We start from the raw sequence: 23,060 nt of genomic DNA, 5'->3' as shown, positions 1-23,060 counted from the left end.
AGTGGAGCTTATATTACATCTGTATTTGGCACGAAGTCCATCTTCAGTATCCACAGTTCAAGAAGAATATTGAAAAATTGGAGAGGGTTCAGAGAAGAGCCATGAAAATGATTAAAAGATTGGAAAAAGGTGTGTTATACTGAAAGACAAGCTAACCAGATTGAATTCCTGAAAAGACATTTAAGGAGCGACTTAATCAGTCTGCAAGTACCTACATAGGGAATAGAAATGTGATAGAGAGCTCTTTAATCTAACAGACAAAGACATAACAAGATCCAGTGGCTAGAAGCTGAAGCTAGACAAATTCAGACCGGAAATAAGGCATTTAAAAAAAGGGGGCGCGCTCACTGGGTGGAAGGGTTATTAACCAGTGAAACAGTTTACCAACTTATTCCAATGGTTGCAGTGGATTCTTCATTACTGGAAATTTTGAAATCAAGACCAGATGTTTTTCTATAAAAACATATGTTCTAGTTCAAAGGAATTAATTCAAGGAAATTCTACGGCCTGTGTTATGCATGAGGTCAGATTAGATAATCACAATGGTCCCTTCTGGACTTTTTAATCCATCAATTCTGACTTCCCGGCTTTCCCTAGTGAAATCCTGGGTGAATAAACAAGCATGAGTTTTTTAAAGTTTCTCTGTAACTCTTCACTCTGGGCCACCCAGATAGTTTAGCTGACACTTGAGTATACTTTACACAGTGATTTCTCTTACCTTGTTTTAAGTATTTCATTGACCTTTTGTTCTAGTTCCAATCTCCTCTGCCGTTCTTTTTCTAGTTCTTGTTTTAAGGTTTCAGCGTTTGTTTCTTCTCTGAGCTTCCTGAGCTCTTCCTCTGTTAAGAAAGGAAGGAAGAAAAGTTTAATTACCTTGAAGTGTTAAGAAAATTTTTAAAAAGCAACCCATGAAAACAAATAAGTAACCAAATGGACTGCTTTACATGCATGTCTATGCAAATATATTGTCCAGAAGAACAGAAAAACCATTTTATATGGTATTTTGTTATTACTGTTGAACATGCTCCTCTTCATAAAAAGGAAGTCTATTTTTCAGCGTGTGCACCATGGAAGGATAACATTGGTTAATTATTTAAAAAGGACTGGGTTAATTACAATGCACTTGTAAAACAGTTAAAATAGTAAAGAAGAAACTTGAAATAAACTTGAGGAATTAGCTATCAGCACCCAATACAGTTTTCTAGATTGGATCCCAGGAACAGGGAAGTTTCTCAAGTGATTGAAGTGTTCTTCACATTAAGATACAACACAGGAAATACAAGGCAATTTTTTATTTTCCCTTTACATTAGATATAAGTCCAAACCAAAACCCTAGATCTGAGCACTTTTTCGCAAGTTTTTAATAGAAACTTTGCCACTCAGGCCCATTCCTACCCAAGATGTAGGATACATTTTTATGGTCAATAGGGTATTATGATACACTTTTTTAAGAAAAGCCTGTTGTGTTAAATCAACCAGTACATCCAATGAAAAGCCTACTTAATGACTAATTAATCTTGCAGTTTCGGGGGTGAGAGAATTTACTGATAGTATCCTTTTCACAACTCCACATTAGTCTCCAATGAAGGAAAGGATTCAATGTCACTTCCAGCACATCACTCTGAACAGATGCACAAAGGCACGAAACAAAACAAGACAGGAAGTCTCATTAAATTTTTAAAAATGAAAGTTACTCTGCTCAGTATTTTTTTGCTTTTTTAAAAAAATTGCCTTGACAATAAGCAGCAGAACAGCTGTAATGTCTCAAACTTAAAGCAAATCAGACAAGGGAAAAACTAGCTAATCCTGCTATCCCCACAGAACCAGATCTATGCTATAAGTTATTTCATATAAACTAACAACACATGCTTATAATAATATGTTCTGTCCTCTGGCTAGCTGTTTTGTGCCTATTCATATCACTTCTTGTAAGTCTGTGCTAATCAGAGGGTTGTGCAATTTGCAAGAACATTTTAATATATTTTAAGTGACGTGGTGGCCAATAGAGAGATGTTCTGTCCACTCTCCATTTCCCTCAACTCTCTGAATACAGGCTAAATGTTTACAATACATTTGGGGTAAAATAAGTGACTCAAGTGTATGATAATAGGATACAGCTCCATTTATTGCTAGGTTACTGGTTCAATTTCCACCCATGTCTGTAGGGAATGAAAGTTATTAACATACCACTGATGTCTTGTAAGGACTCCCTGCAAAAAGAAGGTCAAGTATTGAATGAGCATGGAAACAAAGCCACCCTCAAACCCCTAAAGGAGTTTCCTCCATGATAGCGTTGCAGCATATAAGGGAAAGAAGAGGGAGGAGGCTCTGACAGCTATTGCATGTACTGTATCCGTTTTGTGGATAAACAAAACAGTTTCAGTGTAACAGTCAATGAGCCAGGGGTGACAATTCACAGTACTTAAAAGTTAGTGAAATATTGCAACAAAGTATGAGGTGAAGTCTGAGTGCTGGGTAAGAATATAATGGGCCAGAGGGAATGGAATATACAGATTCTTCATTGTAATGTTAATGTTAAAGAGGAAATGATTTTACAGTATATATGTACACAGCAGAACAACCAACTGGTGCATATAAACCTTAATCACCATGAAAGATTGTTGCTTAGACCCTATTCCCTTTCCACAGTTTGTTTTCATTGATTCAGTCACATAAAATTAATTTGAAAAAAAGTCAAGCATTTGAAAATTATACATGTTGCCTGAATCATCACACTATATGTAACTTATGAGTTCTTGTTGATATTATAAAGTTATTATGAAACTATTGTACTATGTACTCGGGGGGGGGAATTCTGTGCCAAAAAATTACAAATCCTGAAAATTTTATTTGTCAAAACAATACACTATAATCACTCCAGTTTCAATTGTTTTGGCAAGTTATTTAAACTATACAGAAAAAAGTCACAAATAACTATTCAGCATTTTCTAAATACATGAAAGTTAAGTTACAAACACTTGGTAACTAATACCCTGCATTTAAATTACATTACAGAACACCAAACAGCAAAGAAAAAAAATAGAATGTCATTTTAAATTGCTCAGACTTTCACACATGAAAGTCATACAATTTCACTAATCATTATCCTGGACTTGGCTGTGTACTTTGGGGAGCGCTTGGTTCTGATTGTCCTGACATTTTATTGACTGTTGGGAAATGTTTTATTTGCCCTCAAAGTCTTTTTTTTTTAAATGGGTAAGTAAAATAAATCCTGAGCTGTAATCTAACCCCACTGTGCCACTTTGGCACAGGAAAAAAAAGTGAGAAAGCACCTAGATCTGCCTAGCTGATTCCCTGACTGTCATTTATAAGGCTTTACCTTATAAATGACAATGTAGGGGCCTTAAAGATTTTACAGAATGGGAACAATTAACTAACAATAGGAACATTAACAATGCTACTACGCTGGCAGGCTGCTACACTTCTGCCTCAAGGAATGAGATCAATTAAGCATCAACAGCAACATTAACAAAACATGTTGTTGGCTCTTTTTTTGGTTTTTCTTACAAAAGCTATTTAATTTAAAAACAAACGATTTTCAGTAACATGATACTACTATTTGATGGAGTGTTTTTTTTGATTCCCAAGAAGTTACAGGCATATTACTAGGCCGGCAGGCTGCTACATTTCTGTCTCAGCGAATGAGATCAATTAACTAGCAGGCAGGCTGTCTCGGGGACAGAGTCTTGCTCTTGCATAATAAGAAGACCTAGCCCCCTCCACTCCCGGCGAGCCGCATTAGCCCTGCCCCATGATGATCATTAACATCTCCCCCGCAGGCACATCCAGCCCCCCCACTACCTGCTGTGATTTGCCTCTCTGAGGCTGCTCCAGGCCCGCTGGAACAGACGCGTTGCCTGGGCTGCTGGGGAAGAAGCACGTGTCCTCTCGCAGATTTCTTTCGCATTTTTCTACACAGGGGGGCACAGAAATATGCAGACTGGGGTGCAGAACTCTGTCAGGAATAATGGAGTCTGCCATCTGCTGTCAGGGCTGTAGCATGTCCCTCCCAGATCAGGTGCAATGGTGGATTGTTGGACCTATCATTTTTGGTCAGCTATTCAAGTAGAAGCACCTTGGGACAATGGGTTGACTGATGCCAAGGGAAATCAGTTCAGTGAAGTTGCTTTGCAGGGGGGCAGTAAAAGTGGAGACTGAAAAACCCTCAGCAGCAAAATAAAGAAAGCGGGTATTGTTGCTGGGACATATAAACTGGAGAGAGCCAGATGCACAGGGAATTTGGAAAGGAGAGAAGGGAATGCTTTCATAGCAGAGGGTCCTACTTATCTGCAGGACCAGCCAGGGAAGAAGAGTGCTAGTTGACTTTGAGAGGAGGACTCCATATTGCTGAAGAGAAGGATCCTGGACCCCTCAGAGGTCTCTGCCCTCAATCCAAAGGACTCTTCAGAACAGTGACAAAACTGAGGCAGAGAAATGTGTATAGGTGTGTGTTAATTTGTCTAGATTTGTATTTCTTGTAATATCTAAGTAGAGTGTGTTTAGAATCCTACACAAAAGATGTCTGAGTGTCTGTTGGCCTTCACTGTCACATGGCCCTGAAGAATTAACCTGTAAACCCCAAGCACCCTCTCAGCTGGAGTTCTGGGAGAGCATGTGCTTAGGCTATGGGCAGTCTGAGGAGTCAGCACTGTCTCAGGTGCTAAGCAGTTGGACTGCAGGGTCTCATCTCTCAGAAGATAGTGCCAGACTGATCAAGAGCATGCCTAGACAGGCCAACCAGGGGCAGTGCCTGGACTTTGTTCAGACTCAGCAGGTTTAAAGCACACAGCCCACTTTGCTGGGCCCCAAACACAACCTCCTGGTGAGTGTCCAGCCAGGAGGGGCTTTACCGCTGCTGTGTATGACAGGTAGCAAATTCCTGAATATAGGTTTCATGTGGAACCTTAATTCTGCTCCCTTGTGCATTCATCCTATACATTGAATGAGGCAAGGGTCCTACGGGAAAAAATAGTATGTGATCATCATATTTAAGACTGTACAATAAAGCATATGCACAAGATGGCAAAATTAAGATTGCAAGGACAACCATAAATCTGACATTTCCTAACTTTCAAGCTCATAATTTTGGAACTCAAATAATGTTCTTTTAATGTAGACTTTTAGTATGTGATTTCTTAAGTTTGGGGAAGGTTTTTTTAAATAAAGGAAAACAATGGTAAAAACAGCCCCCATATGAGAGTAGTTTGAACTCTGGACATTCAGGACTGGAACATATAACTAACTACATTAGGTAGCATCAGCAGAAGACAGTTATCCAGAAGGGAAGCAAAAGGGACCGTGCATTGGTCCAGGATAAGTTGGTGTTGAAGACACCTCCTTCCCCCAATTTCCCACCAATACAGCTGCTTTGAGAGCGGTAGCAGACACTCCCAATGCAATGTCTGCTACTGCTACTTTTGACAGCAGCGTAGGTCTGGCTCTTTAGAACGGTCATGTGCAGTTAGTTTGGCATGCTTACAAATCTTGCTAAGTAACTGAAGAATAAGTGGCAGTTTTCAATAGTTTATAATTCAGCCAAATCTGAACAGAATTTCATGGGACAAAGACAGACATGTCTAACTCCAGGACTTTGTCCCTGCAGAATTTCAAAGGTCTGCTGCAGACAATGGAGTTGTTAGAGCTACTCAAAAAAAGTCCACAAGAATCTTTTACAGGGGAAAATTCTTCAGGGTACATCAGCAACTTGTCTGTAAAGTATTACAAATGGGTGAATCTTACTGCACCCTCAACAGATGACAAAAATATGAATTAGTACCTGAAACTAAGTGCCCCCCCCTTCCTGTGATTTGATCTTAAGTTAAAGACCCCCACTTCTCCTTCACAGATTACAGACACATGCCGTAAACCTCAGTCTAAGTTGGCTTTTACTACAGTTTCCCTCCAGGACCTTCTGTGTTATAGCTCCTTACTTCCCTCTGGCCCAAAGATACACTCCCACACACTTTATATACTGGACTTACCTACCAGCATAATTCTTCAGTAATTACAATGTACAGTTTTAGCACCACCAAAGGTGATTTTAGAAAAGCGCCTTGCAATTTTTTCAGTAACAGGATCATGTCTCATTCTATTACAGAGCCTTGGGTACTGAACAAATAAAAAAAATTTTTTAAAAGGTCATTAAAACAATGAAGGGAAGTCATTTGAACAAGTTTATATGATAAGATTTAAGTATGATTACCTTTAGGCTAGATAAGCATGTAGTACAATAGACCCTAATAGCAGAAATCAGCAGCAGTAGGATGAGATTCCAAAACAACTTTTGGATGCAAGGTGAGATTCCAAAATAAATGTGGGGTCTTCAGTTTTTCCAAAGCATCCCCCCTCTCCACCACTGCCTTCCTCATAAATACAATAGCCAGACTGTATGCCTTAGTCTAGAACTTCATATGACAGCAGGAAATTTGTCTGCATAAGGAATTTTTGTCTGCATGGTAACATCTTGATGCCAGAAGAAAATTTCTAGATGTTGTAATACCACCAAAGGCATTTAGGTCAGTCAGACATCTATAGCTCTGTGCAGATAATGCACATTTCAGTGTTTTCCTTATCAAATATCCTTTGATGACACCAGTTAGCAGTAAGACCACTTTTTCATTAGATTGCCAAAAATTAAGTGCAGCACTTCAAAAGTATTTAATGTCTGTATGTAAAATAGTAACATACTACATTAGAGATTGGGAAGACTCATTATGGCAGTAAACTAGATTTCTAATCTCATCACAAACGTGCGCACAGTAAGGAGGATAGTCTTCTCTTAATACCCATCATAAACTGCTGCAGTATCTATTGTGCCTTTTACCAGATAATCTATGTAGCAGCATTGCTTGCTAAATAGAGATATGTGACACATTCACAGACCAGGTGCCAGCTCATTCCAAGGTCACTGGGCCTCACTGAACACTGACAAATGCATAGCTGGAAACCAGTCAGGTTTGTGTCCTAGTGTTGTTAAAATAGATAGAGTTGTAAGACTGTGCTTAGTGTTTAGACATTATGAAATGCTTGTCAGATGCTGCATGTAGTAATCTTATATTATCTGTATCCCACATTATTGGGTAATATTTAAGTGTTTGCTCTGTAACTAAAAAATGTTTGATAAGACTATAAACTGTGAAGTCAGGAGAGAAGCATTACCAGTTTACCACAACATGTGTCATCTCCTCCACAACAAAAGAAGGCCTATAGACCCAGGCCAAACCATTGTGGAACATCAGTGGACAAAACACTTTGTTGATTGCTTCCCTCACACCCATGAAGAGGGTATGTGCATAAGCCCTCATCACAGCTTAAACACTGGGAGAAGGGAATAAAAATCCCTGCTAAGGAGAAATTGTTATCACTACATTGCTTGGAATTCAAAGAGGGCCATATTTCTAAGCATAAGCAAGGGATCCCCAAGCTGCTTCACTTGGGTTAGCCACAAAGAACAGATAGAGAGCTTGTATGCAGTGGTAGCCTCGTCAGTCCAAGGATAAAAGAGACAAGGTGGGTGAAATAATGCATTTTACTAGACCAACCTTTGTTGGTGAGAGATGTATGCTTTCGAGATTACACAGAGCTCTTCATCAGGTCTAGGAAATGTACTCAGATTGTTACAGTTAGATAAAAGGTGGGCTTGTATATTATAGCAGCTACTATTACCTTTTGAAACCTAAGACTAACTCATTTGCATGTGTGTAGGGTTACCTGCATTAACTTTGTAAATAACTAATTTCTTTCTTAGTTAATAAATCTTTAGGGGTTTTTTGTTTGTTTATTTTTTTAAACAGAATTGGCTATGAAGTGAAGACTTTAAAGAGAGACCTGCAGTGCAATTAACCTGGGGGTAAGTGACCAGACCCTTTGGGACTCAGAGTAATCTGAATATTATTGTGATTTTTGGTGTAAGGGACCCTCTATCACAAAGGCAGACTGCCGAGGTGGCAGAATACCCAAGGGAACGTGTGATTACACGTTAAGGCTGTTGTAGTGCCTGTGGAGTTCACACTTGTTACTTAGCTGGTGAAATCTAAATTATAGAACAAAACCAATTTGGGGTTTGTGCCATGCTTCTTGACACAGTCTGCCCTAAGTTGGCACCCACATTCATGAGCCACTCCAGGCAGCCTGACAGTACCTCTGTATGTGACAGTACCTCAAATTTCAGTGCAGTGCTGGAGTACAGCCCATAAGACAAGATTTATGTTTACCAAAGCAGTACAGTATCAGGCACTGTATTATACGGACTTTGAGGACAATGAGTTGAATAAACGTGGCAATGGAAAGTTTAAATATATCCTCTAGTTATAGACAGTTAAACACTGGTGTTTCCCAGTGTAAGCTTAAGACAGAAATAGTTCCTCTGTGTCTGTGTTAATTATGGCAAATCCGCTATGACTCCCTGAATACTATTTCAGTTCAAGCATGTTGTGTAATTGGTACATACTAAATCCCAGTCACACACTGGGAAACTGGATCTGTCAGCAACACCGGCAGTGCCAGACACTGTAAAATTATTTTAACAAGTACTTACTACCGTTGCCAGGTTTGTTTTTTCCCCAATGCTAACATTTAAAGTTTTTCAAGAGGTCAGACATATGGTACTGCTTGCAGAATGTCAGCATCTGGCTGACCGAGTTCAGACTAGGACTCTCAACATATTAACTACCAGGCTTGTTCCTTTTTTTGGATACATATTTCAGTCAAAGCCAGTATCCCCAATATCAGTGATAAAAATAAACTATAAACTAACATATTTACATTTTTAGTCAACCACAGATCAATATCCCATTCCCCCTACCTCCCGTGATGTATCCAATTGCTCAAACATTCAGAGGAAAGCTCATTTTCTGCCTGAGGGGAAAACACAGTTGAAGGCCTAAAGCATCAGTGCCATTGCTTGTCATTTTTTAATTCACACTATTTAGCAGCCAGATGTTCCAAAAGAAAAAAATTCCATTAAAAAAAAAATCCTCAAGTTTTTTTTTTTTTTGTCTCCTACCACCATTCTACCATGGGTTTCCTCTGCTAAAAGCAGGAATGCTTACAATTCCTTAAACGTGGGAATGGCAAAATCTGGCAAAACGTTTTCCAGCAGTGATCTGCCTGGGAACCACAGTATACTACCAAAACCTGATGACAAGGGTATGGACAAGGGTGATCCAGTGTCCTTAGGATTTTCAGAAAGCCTTTGACCAGGTCCTTCACCAAAGGCTCTTAAGCAAAGTAAGCTGTCATGGGATAAAAGGGAATGTCCTCTCATGGATCAGAAACTGGTTAAAAGATCGTAAACAATGGGTATGAATAAATGGTCAGTTTTCAGAATGGAGAGAGATAAATAGCAGTGTCCCCCAAGGGTTTGTACTGGGACCAGTAATGTTCAATACATTATACATGATTGGGAAAAGGGGGGTTAACAGTGAGGTGGCCAAATTTGCAGATGATACAAAACTACTCAAGATAGTTAACTCCCAAGCAGACTGCGAAGAGCTACAAAGGGATCTCACAAAACTGGGTGACTGTACAACAAAATGGCACATGAAATTCAATGTTGATAAATGCAGAGTAATGCACACTGGAAAACATAATACCAACTATAGATGTAAAATGATGGGGTGTAAATTTGCTGTTACTAGACAAGAGAGATCTTGGAGTCATTGTGCATAGTTCTCTGAAAACATCCACTCAACGTGCAGTGGCAGTCAAAAAAGCTAATAGAATGTTGGGAATCATTAGGAATAGACAGAAAATAAGTAGGGCCCTACCAAATTCACGGTCCATTTTGGTTAATTTTATGGTCATAGGAATTTTTAAATTGTAAATTTCATGATTTCAGCTATTTAAATATGAAATTTCACAGTTTTGTAATAATAGGGGTACTGACCCAAAAAGGAGGTGGGTAGGAGTTGCAAGGTTATTGTAGGAGGGGTTGGGGTACTGCTCCCCTTACTTCTGTGCTGCTCCTGGTGGCGGCACTGCCTTCAGAGCTGGGCACCCGGCCAACAGCCACCGCTCTCCAGCAGCCCAGCTCTGAAGGCAGTGCAGAAGTAAGGGTGGCAATACTGCAACCCCCTAAAATAACCTTGCAACCCCCCGAAACACCCTTTTGGGTCAGGACCCCCAATTTGAAACACACTGGTCTTCCCCATGAAATCTGTATAGTATAGGGTAAAAACACACAAAACACCAGATTTCATCGTCGATGATGCATTTTTCACGGCCGCAAATTTGATAGGGGCCTAATAAGACAGAAAATATCATATTGCCTCTATATAAATCCATGGTATGTCCACATCTTGAATACTGCGCGCAGATCTGGTAGCCCCATCTCAAAAAAATATATATTGGAATTGGAAAAGATACAGAAAAGGGCAACAAAAATGATTAGGAGTATGGAACAGCTTCCTTATGAGGAGAGATTAATAAGATTGGGACTTTTCAGTTTGGAAATGAGACTACTAAAGGGGGATATGATAGAGGTATATAAAATACTGAGTAGTGTGGAGAAAGTAAATAAGGATGTGTTATTTACTCCTTCTCATAACACAAGAACTAGGACTCACCAAATTAAATTAGTAGGCAGCAGGTTTAAAACAAACAAAAGGAAGTATTTTTTCACACAACGCACAGTCAACCTGTGGAACTCTTTGCCAGAGGATGTTGTGAAGGCCAAGACTATAACAGGGTTCCAAAAAGAACTAGATAGGTCCATGGAGGATAGGTCCATCAATGGCTATTAGCGACGATGGGAAGGGATGCAATAGCATGCGAGTGTCCCTAGCCCTGTTTGCCAGAAACTGGGAATGGGTGACAGGGGATGGATCAGTTGATGATTACCTGTTCTGTTCATTCCCTCTGATGCAACCTGGCATTGGCCGCTGTCGGAAGACAGGATACTGGGCTAGATGGACCATTGGTCTGACTCAGTATGGCCGTTACATTCTTAACATACTACAAACAAGAGCCAGTGTAAGTGGGGCATCACCCTCTGCAGCAAGATCTCACACAAATTACAGTTTCCGACTTGCATGTGTAGTATTAGACTAATCCTCCCTTTACCCCTACCTAGCTCCTGCTACATATAGCAACTGTCTCCCCAAACCAATACTCTAGGATCCTCATTTTCTCTATTACCTGTTCCCTTGGTTTCTTTACCATCTCTCAGCTTCATGCCTTCTTCAATGTTAGATCTCTACGCTTAGAGCTGACCCTCCCCTCTCCTACTCCGCCCAATTCGTATGTGCCTTGGCATTTTATGGCAGGCCTGAACAACCACTTCCACGTCTCTCCTCCCTTGCCTTCAAAATGTAACCAATTCCTGTCCACCATCATGCACAAGTACTAGCAAGATGAGGCTGTGAGACACTCCAAACTTATCTAGCTCACTTCACATAAAAATCCTGCTTCTTACCTCTGGAGGAACTTTGCTACAAACTGAAGCTCTGAACAAAAGAACTGAATGACCCATCCAAGCTGTGGATGTATTCCAGAGACTTGACCTAAGCCAGCAGTTTATTCCAACACTGCTACAAGCCCGAACCAAGAACTTTGCCATTACTATATGTAATTAATTCCTTTAACCAATTTTAACTCTCGCCTTTCTTTCTTTTTATAAATAAACCTTTAGATTTTAGTTACTAAGGGATTGGCATCAGCATGATTTTTGGGTAAGATCTAAGTTATATATTGACCTGGGTGTGTGGCTGGTCCTTTGGGATCAGAACCACCTATTTGATGAGACTGGTTGTAAAGAACCACTCATCTCTAAATCCAGTGTTTTTGGTGGCCATATAAGAACTGGAATGCCTGAGGAAACTGCCTTTATGTTTTCTCGTTAACCAACGTTGTGAAACAGGAGTTTACTTTTGTGGCTGGTTTGATATATCTTATAAAAGAATAATTACCAGTTTTGCGTTGTATTTGCCCTGTTTCTCAGCAGTTCATACTGAATTTGGCATCCTCAGTGTTACCCACTAAGGCACGGTTACACATGAACACACACTTTAGGTCCCAACACTCTACCTACTCTGCTGCTAAATTGGAGACAAGGTACTTATTTTCTTTTGAGCCTAACAATCACTTTTCTTTTGAGTCTAACAATTTCAACGCTATCCTTACAAGGAAGTAGACTAGGAATACACACACACACACACACAGATTTTCCTTTACATTTACAGCTCCCTTAAATCAAAGAGGCCCATGACTGTGGACTTTGCAGGGCACGAAGACCAATTCTGGCACCAAAAATCCTTCCTCCTCCAAATCCTTCCTTAAAACTTACTTTGGGGAAGTTTTCTTAAATTGACCTTTTTGTACCCACTCCATGCCACTTTGCTTTTGTATTGCTGCCTCGTGTCTATGTTTGAGTTAAACTATAAACCTCTTGGGATGGGAATTTTCTGACTTTGGCCAAACTTGTTGCTTTGGGGTTGGTAGGGGGAGGGAGGGGTTGTTTGTTTGAAGAGTGCATACAGTTACTCTTAAATCTATATTTAGATAGCCAGATGAGTGATGAGTAAACATGGATCTTGCCCTACATACTTACAGCAGGCTAAATATTGCATGTATCATTCTCTTCCTGCTTATGAGCCACTTGAGCTATCCCTATACACAGCACAAAACAAAGGTGACACTACAGTGTTGCATGTATGATGAATGCTATATAAAACTGTTGCAATTCCCAATGTGCTGATGTCTGCAACAGCTTCCCCGTTCTTACTTGGGTGAGAGTCCCAATGAAAACAGAATTAAGAACATAAAGTCTCTTTTCACTAAGGGCCTCTCCCCTCAACTCATTCATCATCCAAATAAGTCAAACCACAGTAGTTTGAAAAATTAATATTAGTGCATTTTAAACAATCAAAAGTCAGTTTTCAGAGCACATATAATCAAAGTAATGAGTGTCAGATTCATTCCTACGTCCTAGAATCATTTAAAATTGAGTTATAATAAAGATATAGTACAGAAAATTCTCATGGTTTGTTTGTTCTATTGAGCTGTCATGAGTAGCATCCTACACTCAAGATGTAATCCTAATTGTACATATTAATTTACAGGAATAATGTCTTAGTGCCAATATACTTTAATTTCAAATATCGTGTGTGTTTAACAAGACTCAGTTTGGTGAACTGCCAAGCACTGCAGATATGCAATGTTGGAAAATACAGGATTTTGTGATCTGAAATGGAAACCCAGACCTGAAGAAGAGCTATGTATCAGCTTGAAAGCTTGTCTCTATCACCAACAGATGTTGATCCAATAAAAGATATTACGTCACCCACCTTGTCTCTCCAAGCACTGCAGAGTCAAAAGATAATGTAGGTCAGCATATCCTGTGTCATTATGATTGGTTTATTAGAGACATTTATTCGGTGTAAACCTCAACAGAAGAAAGAAATCCATACATAATGCAAGTTAAATAGGTGGCAAATGTGAAAGACCTCAAGCAATGTGTGCTTAGACATAATAAAGATGGCTACCTAGAAAAGATGACAATCAGACCTACCACTGCAGTCAAAATTTGCTACCTGTGCACAGGAAGAGGAAGAAACAAAAAGGGGTGAGGGGAAGGAGAATTGCCTGCCTGAAGAACTTGAGTGTGGTTTTTCAATAAAATGGGCATGACTTATTTTTTGAAGAAGGTCACTTCCTTCTTTTGCCACCTCTGCATGCAATAATCTCTCTCTGTGTATCTTATTCTTAGTTATTGTGAACTATTTAACTTTCTCAAATACACAGTTAGTCCTCATAGCAAGTCAGACTTGTTTGTAGTGAGAAAAGAGGAATTGCTCTTCACCTCATTCAGATTTCCTCTGAAATGCAATCGCGAATGATAGGAAAGGGACATTATTAGCTTTTCTGTCTGAAGTTTGACACCCACTAGTTTAAGCATGGGAATAGTAAGGTATTCAGAAACTAAGGTGATAAGGGCCATGAATAGAGGACAGAACCTTATGGGTAGTAACAAAAATACCTAAAGTCACTATACACAAAAGATTAAAGAAAATATTTCTCTGCTAGTTTTATTTACTTCATGCATTTGGCAGCACTTGTGTATTGTCAATTTAATGGATTCCCATGTGCAGGCAGGCAGTCTTCCTCTTGCCTGCATGGGTCTTTTACACAGTAACTAGTGAGAGAAGCATTTTTAAGAATAAAGAAAAACATGATTTGGTTACAGCCATAAATATTGGCAGGGGGAACTCAGTGGCAGGTGCTGTACCTGAAACTACATTTAGATTTTGTTTTTTAACTGATTAGATTTCAAGTACCCCTTTAAAATGCATTTAACATTTTTCTTCTTTAATATCTGCATTTCCTCCTCCCTACCAATCCCCTCTTCTACCAAACAGTTTAAACTATTTCCATACTATGGAAAGTATGGGTGAATCTGACATTTTTAGAGACGGACAAGGTGGGTGAGGTAGTATCTTTTATTGGACCAACTTCTGTTGGTGAGAGAAGCTTTCAAGCTTACACAGAGCTCTTCTTCAGGTCATTTCTGGAGAGAGAAAAAAAGACTTCTATGACTTAATTGGCATTTTCCAACTCAAGCAGATGCAGGATTCACTCGCATGCAGGACTCACTTCAGAAGTGGTAAAAGGAGGAAGTGACCTGCTACTTTAAAAATAATGGTCATGTCCATCTATCGAAAAACCACACAATATCCTCAGTCAGGCAATCCTCCTTCCCTCTCACCCACGCCCCCCTTTTTATTTCTGCCACTTCCCTATGCCTGAATTTGCTTTTCTAGAGGCCTGTCACTGGCAAGAAACAGTTTGTTGAGAAATTTTCAATCTTACTATGTGTCTAGTTCTCCATCTCCTTTTCTAACTACAGTCATTGATCAAACCCTATCCTAAAACCCTACTGACAAACAAGCTATTGTGCTTTCCAGAGTTTCCAAAGGGGCACTTTCAGGTCAGTTTTTGGCCCACAGCGATACAACAATTAAAAAAAAAAATTCAGACAGCTTCATCCAGAGTCAAACAAGGAATTGTATAGGGTCAGATCTACTTAAAAAATTCATCTCTTAGGTAAACTGATCTGGCCCCCTCCTTCGTCGTTCATGCAGCTTCCGAATATCTTGTTTCCCTGCTCCCCACACTCCGAAAGCTGGGCACTGATGCTGAGCTATCACCCACAAATATGATTTCCAGGGAAATAATTTTTCAATTTCTCTATATAAGAAGTTACCAAATCCATCTAAAATCCTACCAACAAGCTGTTATACTGTCCATAGTATTGAAATATTCAGGATTGCCATTATGTTTTGCTTATGTGCATAACAATATTTAAATCTTTTAGTATGAGAAGTGAATATTATTACAATCAACTTTTGGAACTGCACCTGCTTTAGTTTCTTTTTCTTAAAAGTAAAAAAGTTTGCAGGTAAGTTAAAGAATTAAAATGGTGTCATTATGATTATATATAATTACACTAAAGGTTTATGAGCGAAGGTACTGTGCATCTATATATAAATCTACAATGATTCTGTACACCTTTCCTCCTATGTTCAATTTTAAATTGAATTGTAATGATTGTGATGGGTTTGGGCCCTTTGGGGTGTCAACTGATGTGCTGGGATGCCACTGAGTCAGCCTGTTCTGCCAGCCTGGGTCCCCTTTACCTGGCCTTGCTGGAATAGGCTCACAAGCAAGCCAAGCACACCGGCAGGGCCACACCCAGCTGCACAGAGAGACAGAGATCTGCTGAGGAAAGATTTGGCCTTAGGGGCATGCCCCAACACATTGGTGTCCACTCCCTTTAAGGGGTACAAACCCAAAGGTTTTATGAAATTCACCTCCTCCCTCAATGTGGAGGGAAATATGCATAACTTCTTGCCATTCCCCAGTTAGAAATTACATATTACTAGAAATTACATAACTGGGTTATATTATAAATAAGTTTATTAACTACAAAAGGTGAATGGTAAGTGAATATAAGATGACAGAACACCACATATTACTGACCAAATAAAGCAAAATACGCAAGCTAAGCTCAATATACACCTCTACCCAGATATAACGCAGTCCTCTGAAGCCACAAAAATCTTACCACGTTATATTGAACTTGCTTTGATCTGCCAGAGTGTGCAGCCCCTCCGCCCCGGAGCACTGCTTTACCATGTTATATCCGAATTCGTGTTATATCGGGGTAGAGGTATACTTAAAAAACAGGTTACAAAATGTAAATTATCAGAGGGGTAGCCGTGTTAGTCTGGATCTGTAAAAGCAGCAAAGAGTCCTGTGGCACCTTATAGACCAACAGACGTATTGGAGCATGAGCTTTTGCCACAGGACTCTTTGCTGCTTTTACAAAATGTAAATTCGCACCCTAAACGTTATTTTAGGCAGGTTGCAAAGTTTGTGGTTCCGAGTTCCAGTTATATTCCTTTTCAGACTGGACCCTTGTCTCAGTCTGGACTCCCCCATTACCTTCTCTTCAGGTGACTTTAGCAGTCTCTCTTTTTGGGCAGACAGGCCATGGAGAGGAGGAGTTCCGTTTGCCTTCCTCCCCACCCTTAAATAGGATTTACATAAGGCGGGTGTGATGGGTTGGATCACAGAAACCCTCTTGGGAGCTGTCACCCGATGTGCCAAGACTACTTCTACCCCAGCTTTCCCTGCCAGCTCAGGACTCCAGCACCCTGTCTTGCTGAGCCAGACACTCCCATCTTCAACACAGACCCAGGGTCTGAATTACTTGCCCCAAAGCTGCAAGTTTACCTGAAAGCAACTAACAGAAGTGTTCCTGTCTAACACTCAGATGCCCAACTCCCAATGGGGTCCAAACCCAAATAAATCCGTTTTACCATGTATAAAGCTGATACAGGATAAACTCATAAATTGTTCGCCTTCTATAACACCGAGAGATATGTACATTTGTTTGCTCCCCAGGTATTAATACATACTCTGGGTCAATTACTAAGTAAAAAATGATTTTAATAAATACAGAAAGTAGGATTTAAGTGGTTCCAAGTAGTAACAGACAGAACAAAGTAAGCCATCAAGCAAAATAAAATAAAACGCGCAAATCTAGGTCTAATCAAACTGAATACAGATAAGATCCTCACCAGTTCCAGAATGATCCCTTTTACAGACTAATCTCCTTTTAGCCTGGGTTCAGCAATCACTCACACCTCTTGCAGTCACTGCCCTTTGTTCCAGTTTCTTCCAAGTATCCTGTGGGGTGGAGAGGCTCTCTCATTAGCCAGCTGAAGACCAAATGGAGGGGTCTTCCAGGGGTTTAAATAGACTCTCTCTTGTGGGTGGAGATCCCCTCCTCACTCCTATGTAAAGTCCAGCTCCAAGATGGAGTTTAGGAGTCACCTGGGCAAGTCACATGTCCATGCATGACTCAGTTTTTACAGGTAGCATCCATTGTTTACATGCTACCTTGAACGTCCTCAAGTAGACTTCCTATGTGGATTGGAGCATTCCAAGATCCATTGTCCTTTAAGTGTTTCTTGATTAGGTACTTAATTTCAACATTCCTTTCTCCAGGAACTGACCAAATGCTCTACTAAGGTTGTTTAAAAAAATCAAGCCAGTACACAGCCAACATTCATAACGTCGGATACAAAAATGATACATGCATGCAAATAGGATTAATACATTCAGTAGATCATAACCTGCCAACCCACCACCCCCTCAATTCCTTCTTACTGGCTACTCCAACAGAGGGGTAGGTGGGTGAGTATTGGAATGGATATGAACAACACATCCTGAAGAACAAAATTTACAAGAAAGTGATAACTGTTCTTTCTTCAAGTGCTTGTTCATGTCAATTTCAATCAGGTGACTCAAGCCCAAGTGCAGGAGGCGGGGTCGGAGTCTTCCACTGATTGGAGCACTGCTCACCTGAAAGCTGCATCATCTCTGGCCTGCTGAGTAACCGCCTATTGTGTGGTAAAGGTACGGATGGAGGACCGTGTCGCTGCTCTGCAGATTTCCTGAGTATGGATCTGCGCCAGGAATGCTGTTGATGAAGCCTGCGCCCTGGTAGAGTGCGCAGTGATCGGGGGTGCGGGAACCCCTGCCAGGTTGCAACACTGGCGGATGCAGGATGTGATCTATGATGAAATGCGTTGTGATGACACAGGTAGGCCTTTCATTCTGTCCGCCACGAATAGCTGGACCGATTTTCTGAACGGCTTCGTTCTGTCAATGTAGAAAGCTACCGTCCTGCAAACATCTAGTGAATGGAGTCTCTGCTCCCTGCCATTAGAATGCGGCTTAGGGTAGAACATTGAGAAAGATATCCTGGTTAATGTGAAACTGATACAACCTTTGGGAGGAAAGCAGGGTGAGATTGGAGCTGAACTTCGTCCTTATAGAACACTGTATAAGGGGGCTCTGAGGTTAGGGCCTTGAGTTCAGACACCCTCCTGGCCAAGGTTATCACCACAAGGACCACCACCTTGTAAGAGAGGTAGAGGAGGGAGCACATTGCCAAGGGCTCAAAAGGTGGTCCCATCAGTCTAGAAAGGACCAGGTTGAGGTCCCAGACCGGGACAGGCTGACAGACATTATGGTATAGCCTGTCGAGCCCTTTTAAGAACCGGCTTACCACGGGATTAGCAAACACAGAGCGTCCCTCCTCGCCTAGGTGAAAGACCAAGATGGCAGCTAAGTGCACCCTTGCTGATGACAACGAAAGCCCCTGCTGCTTCAGATGGAGGAGGCAGTCCAGAATAAGCGGCACTGATGCTAGTGTCTGGGACAAATGGCACTGCGCCAACCAGATTGAAAAACTCTTCCACTTGGCAAGGTATGTGGCTCTCGTAGAGGGTTTTCTGCTGTCAAGGAGGACCTGTCTAACCTGGTCTGAACAGGAAAGCTCCATCAGGTTCAACCATGGACCTTCCATGCCGTGAGGTGAAGCGACTCGCCGGCTTTCCCTTTGACTGCAAACTTTACCTGTGGAAATAATCCCATTCAGTTAGCTAGGTCTACCTCACATGAATAAAGTCTATCACGTGGGTACTTTTGTGGAATTGACTGCTATGAGCCTCAGTAGATCCTGCGCCGCCTCAAAAGCCTCTGGGATAGATGAGAGAGGTAGGTGCTCCGAGGGGAGCGGTGAGCAAGATGAGCCCAGACTTAAGTGCCTCGCTTGGGCAGGAGTCAAAGTGGCCCCACTCTGGCCCGACTAAGGTGCCACTGGTGACTGTTCCCTGGGTCTTGCAAAGGGAGATCGGCCTCTCTCTGACCTTTCTTTCTTCTGTGCCGGCGATTGGGACCGGTGCCAAAGGCTGGAATGTCCCCGAGAGGCTCCAGGCCAGTGCCAAGCTTCCTTGCTAGCATCTTCCTTCGGTGCTGGATCCTTCGAAGACCGCGCTGCAGCGCTTCGCATCGACGAAAACGTGCTAAGAGCAGGATCCCCGGTGCCTGGGTCCGACGGAGATCGGAGAGTTGCCTCCATAAGGAGAATTTTGAGATGCTGCTCCCTCTCATTAATGGTTCACTGTTGGAATTCCTGACAGATCTTGCAGTGGTCTTTCTGATGACCCTCACCCAGGCACTGTAAGCAGGTGCTGTGGGGTGGGGGTCACTTTTTGGCCTGCACTTGGCACAAATCTGGCAAGTCTTAAGCCCGGGGATCGCGGCATGCCCTGGTAACAAATGAGGGGAAGGAGATTGGGGAAGGGGAACCCCCTGAAACTTATAAACTACTACTAAAGTATACTAACTACTGGAAATTAACTATGTACAGTGTACAGCTAAAGCACTGCTAATCCACTTGCTGAAGCAAGGGAAGAGCAAGGGGAAGTTCTAGCTACTGTCACTGGCGGTAAGAAGGAATTGAGGGGGTGGCGGGTTGGCAGGGCTCTATATTGGGCACCATGAAGGCGCGACTCCAGGGGGTGCCCAGGCCTACCCTACAGTTGCTGCAAGGGGAACAATCTTCCAGATACTGTGCACATGCGTGCACACACCCCGATTGGAATTGACATGAACAAGCATTTGAAGAAGCATATCTTCATAAAGAATATGGAGTGAAACATCACAATGGTAACTGAAGTCAAACAATTCCGAATACATTGCTTCAATGCTCACTTGTTAATTTAGGGCTGGTGTAGCACCTGAGACCTGAACCACAGTCAGCGAAGTTAGGCTGTGTATTAAAGCAGATGCTTACAAGTTTACTGTCTAATACATGACCCTGGCAAAGGTATTGCTAGTGTTACTAAAATACAGGCACTCCTAAGAAGCAACAGATACTGGGTATGTATGTGAATACACTCCAAAAGATTAGGCCCATACATCCTGACCTAACATAAGAGGATTTGACAGAAGTGATGAATAGGGATATTTTGCCTGAGACATCTGGAGCAAGGTACAAGGGGAGGTAACAAGCAGATGTCATGAAACACGTACGGTGGTATGTAAGTTGTCTCAGCCTATAAATGTTGGGGAACCTCACCTTCACCCTTTGTCCAGCATAGGGAGCAGTGGAAACTCCTGCTGCTGACTGAGCCAAGTCCTTGCCACTTGGCACTCATGTTAGTAGTTGTAGACATTGATCCAGGAAGCCAGTACTGTGTCCTGAGGACAATAAACCTGGCTGAGCACCTTTGCCACTGAACCAAGTCTGTGGTCCTTCTGGATAATACTATCGAGGTCTGCTGGGTTGGCTATCTGTGCAGAGCTGGGACAGCACATGGCGAGAACACACACACACACGCCAACTGACAACAGCTGATACAAAAGACCAGGCGAATGTTTAAAAACTATGATTACAAATAGTGTTTTCGCTTTTCAGAACTATTTTTTCTATTTAATGGATCCATTTACTGTAACTGAACTGTTAACTCATCCAAGAATGATTTCAGTGCTCTGCTCAGTATCCTAGAACAGCTATAAAAACTAGAATGTGGGTTTACTATATGAATCATACCAAAAGAGATGAAAAACATTAAAGGTGAACAAAGGGCGTGTGTTATGTGAGAGTGGTAAGGGCTGTTTTTTTGGGGGTAAGAAAACTGGTTTGCTCCCCTTTCTTCTTCTTTATGATGTGTAAGGGCATCTTACCCCCTGTCGTTTTTTTGTTTTAGTTTCGGGATGAGTTTTACCTTAGAAATATCAGCAATATCTTCCCTGGTTTTGCCGGAGAACAAAATCCGATCCCATCCTGCTGCCAGTGCATGACTGCTCCCTACACTGGTGCACTGGGCGAGGGAAGAGAAGAGGACCCACTTCTCAGCCTTTCCTGCCATGCCTAAAGGATTGCTGGGAGCACTCCTGAAATTGGCAGCCTACTAGCTCAGTCTAAGACCCTACAGAGAAGATAAGTGCGAATCAGCAGGACCTAGCAGTGGGAGAGCAATGCTCTCCAACTACAAGCCAGGGCTGTCTGAAAAGCCCACTCACTTTGTCAATGTCCCTGTCCACTGGCAAGAGAACAGGTGCCTTTTTCTAGTACAGCCTAAAGCCTAGAAACAGTGACTTCTACTTTTGTACACAATTATCACCTGACTCTCTAGTTGACACAGGCTTGTTAAAGATTCATTGTTCTATTTCTAACAAACCACCACCACAGCACTTTTGTTGTGTTCAGTGAGCTAGCAGCAAAGTGGTGCTCCCTAAAATGCTGCTCGCTGAAGTGCTGGCAAGCAGATTTTCTGACAATAGGATTTTAGACAATTTCACTTCAAAGCCAGCACACACAATGCAGCCAGTACTATAGCGACATATCATAGGAACTGAAAGGAAGCATGAAAAAGAAATATAAGGAGTGGGATAAGATTTCATTCACTTCCTAGACAGCCAAGCAATTTTATATTGCACACAAGCTCCAATTCCACAAAAGTACCCACGTGATAGACTTTATTCATGTGAGTAGACCTAGCTAACTGAATGGGATTATTTCCACAGGTAAAGTTAGTCAAGTGAGTAACTATTTGCATGATCAGAGCTATAGTTAGGCATACAAGGGAGAATACATATTCATGCTTCAGAAATCACAAAACAGACACCCCTGAAGACCTGATCTTTTTTTTTTTAAAGCCTCAGAGAAAAACAACTCCGCTTTCCCCAATTCCATGTAGGCATTTCAGGACGAAAATTCAGCCTTTAATGTACGCACACAATTGTGGGGGTGGGGGGTCTCCCCCTTTTCAACCCTCCCCATCCGTCCAGGCTTTCCCCTGGTTTTCACTTGCAAGCACTGTCCCCTGCTCTCTGCCCTGGGTACAGATACAAAGAAGCAAGACTACAGCACCATTATCAAGTGAATTCCACTGGTTCCCCATTCATATCAAGATCCAGCATAAAACTATATTACTGCAGCACCCAGAGACCACAATCAGGATCACTGTGTTAAGTGCTGTACAAACACACAGGAAAAACAAATTTCAGTGTGGTAGCTGTGCTAGTCTGTATCAGCAAAAATAATGAGGAGTCCTTGTGGCACCTTAGAAACTAATTTATTTGGGCATAAGCTTTCGTGGGCTAAAACCCACCTCATCAGATGCATGGAGTGAAAAATACAGAAAGCAGTATAAATATTACAGCACATGAAAAGATGGGAATTCCCTTATCAAGTGGGGAGTCAGTGTTAACGAGGCCAATGCAATCAAGGTGGAAGTGGCCTATTCTCAACAGCTGACAAGAAGGTATGAGTATCAGCAGAGGGGAAAATTACTTTTTGTAGTGACCGATCCACTACCAGTCTTTATTCAGGCCTAATTTGATGGTGTCCAGTTTGCAAATTAATTCCAGTTCTGCAGTTTCTCGTTGGAGTCTGTTTTTGAAGTTTTTTTGTTGAAGGTAATATATCTGCATATACAACCCAAAACTGTTTTGCTGAACATGTTTAATGTGTGGTGAATTTGCCCATACCCTGTTCTCTTTTCGCTATTACTGCTTCCTAAGTTTCTTCCTCACAAGATACATTGATCTGAAACATATTGCATGATTTAGCTTCCATTTTTCCAAATAGCATCTCTGTGTTATTTATTGTCCATGTTTCTGATATGGTCCTTCTTTATCATTTTCTTCTGTCTTGAAGAGTGTTCACAATTCCAACTTTA

General features: G+C 41.4%; 1 protein-coding gene across 3 annotated transcripts in view; it reads right to left on the bottom strand.

Moving 5' to 3' along the window:
• Positions 1 to 23,060, bottom strand: part of GRAMD4 (GRAM domain containing 4) — a 115,774-nt gene that overhangs the window by 38,416 nt on the left and 54,298 nt on the right. For all 3 annotated transcript variants that reach the window (XM_034767066.1, XM_034767082.1, XM_034767075.1), the window contains exon 4: positions 719 to 839. In XM_034767066.1, the coding sequence (XP_034622957.1) occupies positions 719 to 839 (121 nt within the window). The remainder of the gene's footprint in view (positions 1 to 718; positions 840 to 23,060) is intronic.

This window comes from Trachemys scripta, chromosome 1 (assembly GCF_013100865.1).
Source record: "Trachemys scripta elegans isolate TJP31775 chromosome 1, CAS_Tse_1.0, whole genome shotgun sequence".
Taxonomy (NCBI): Eukaryota; Metazoa; Chordata; order Testudines; family Emydidae; genus Trachemys; species Trachemys scripta.
The sequence above is the reverse complement of the archived record's forward strand: the minus strand, read 5'-3'. Positions and strand labels throughout refer to the sequence as shown.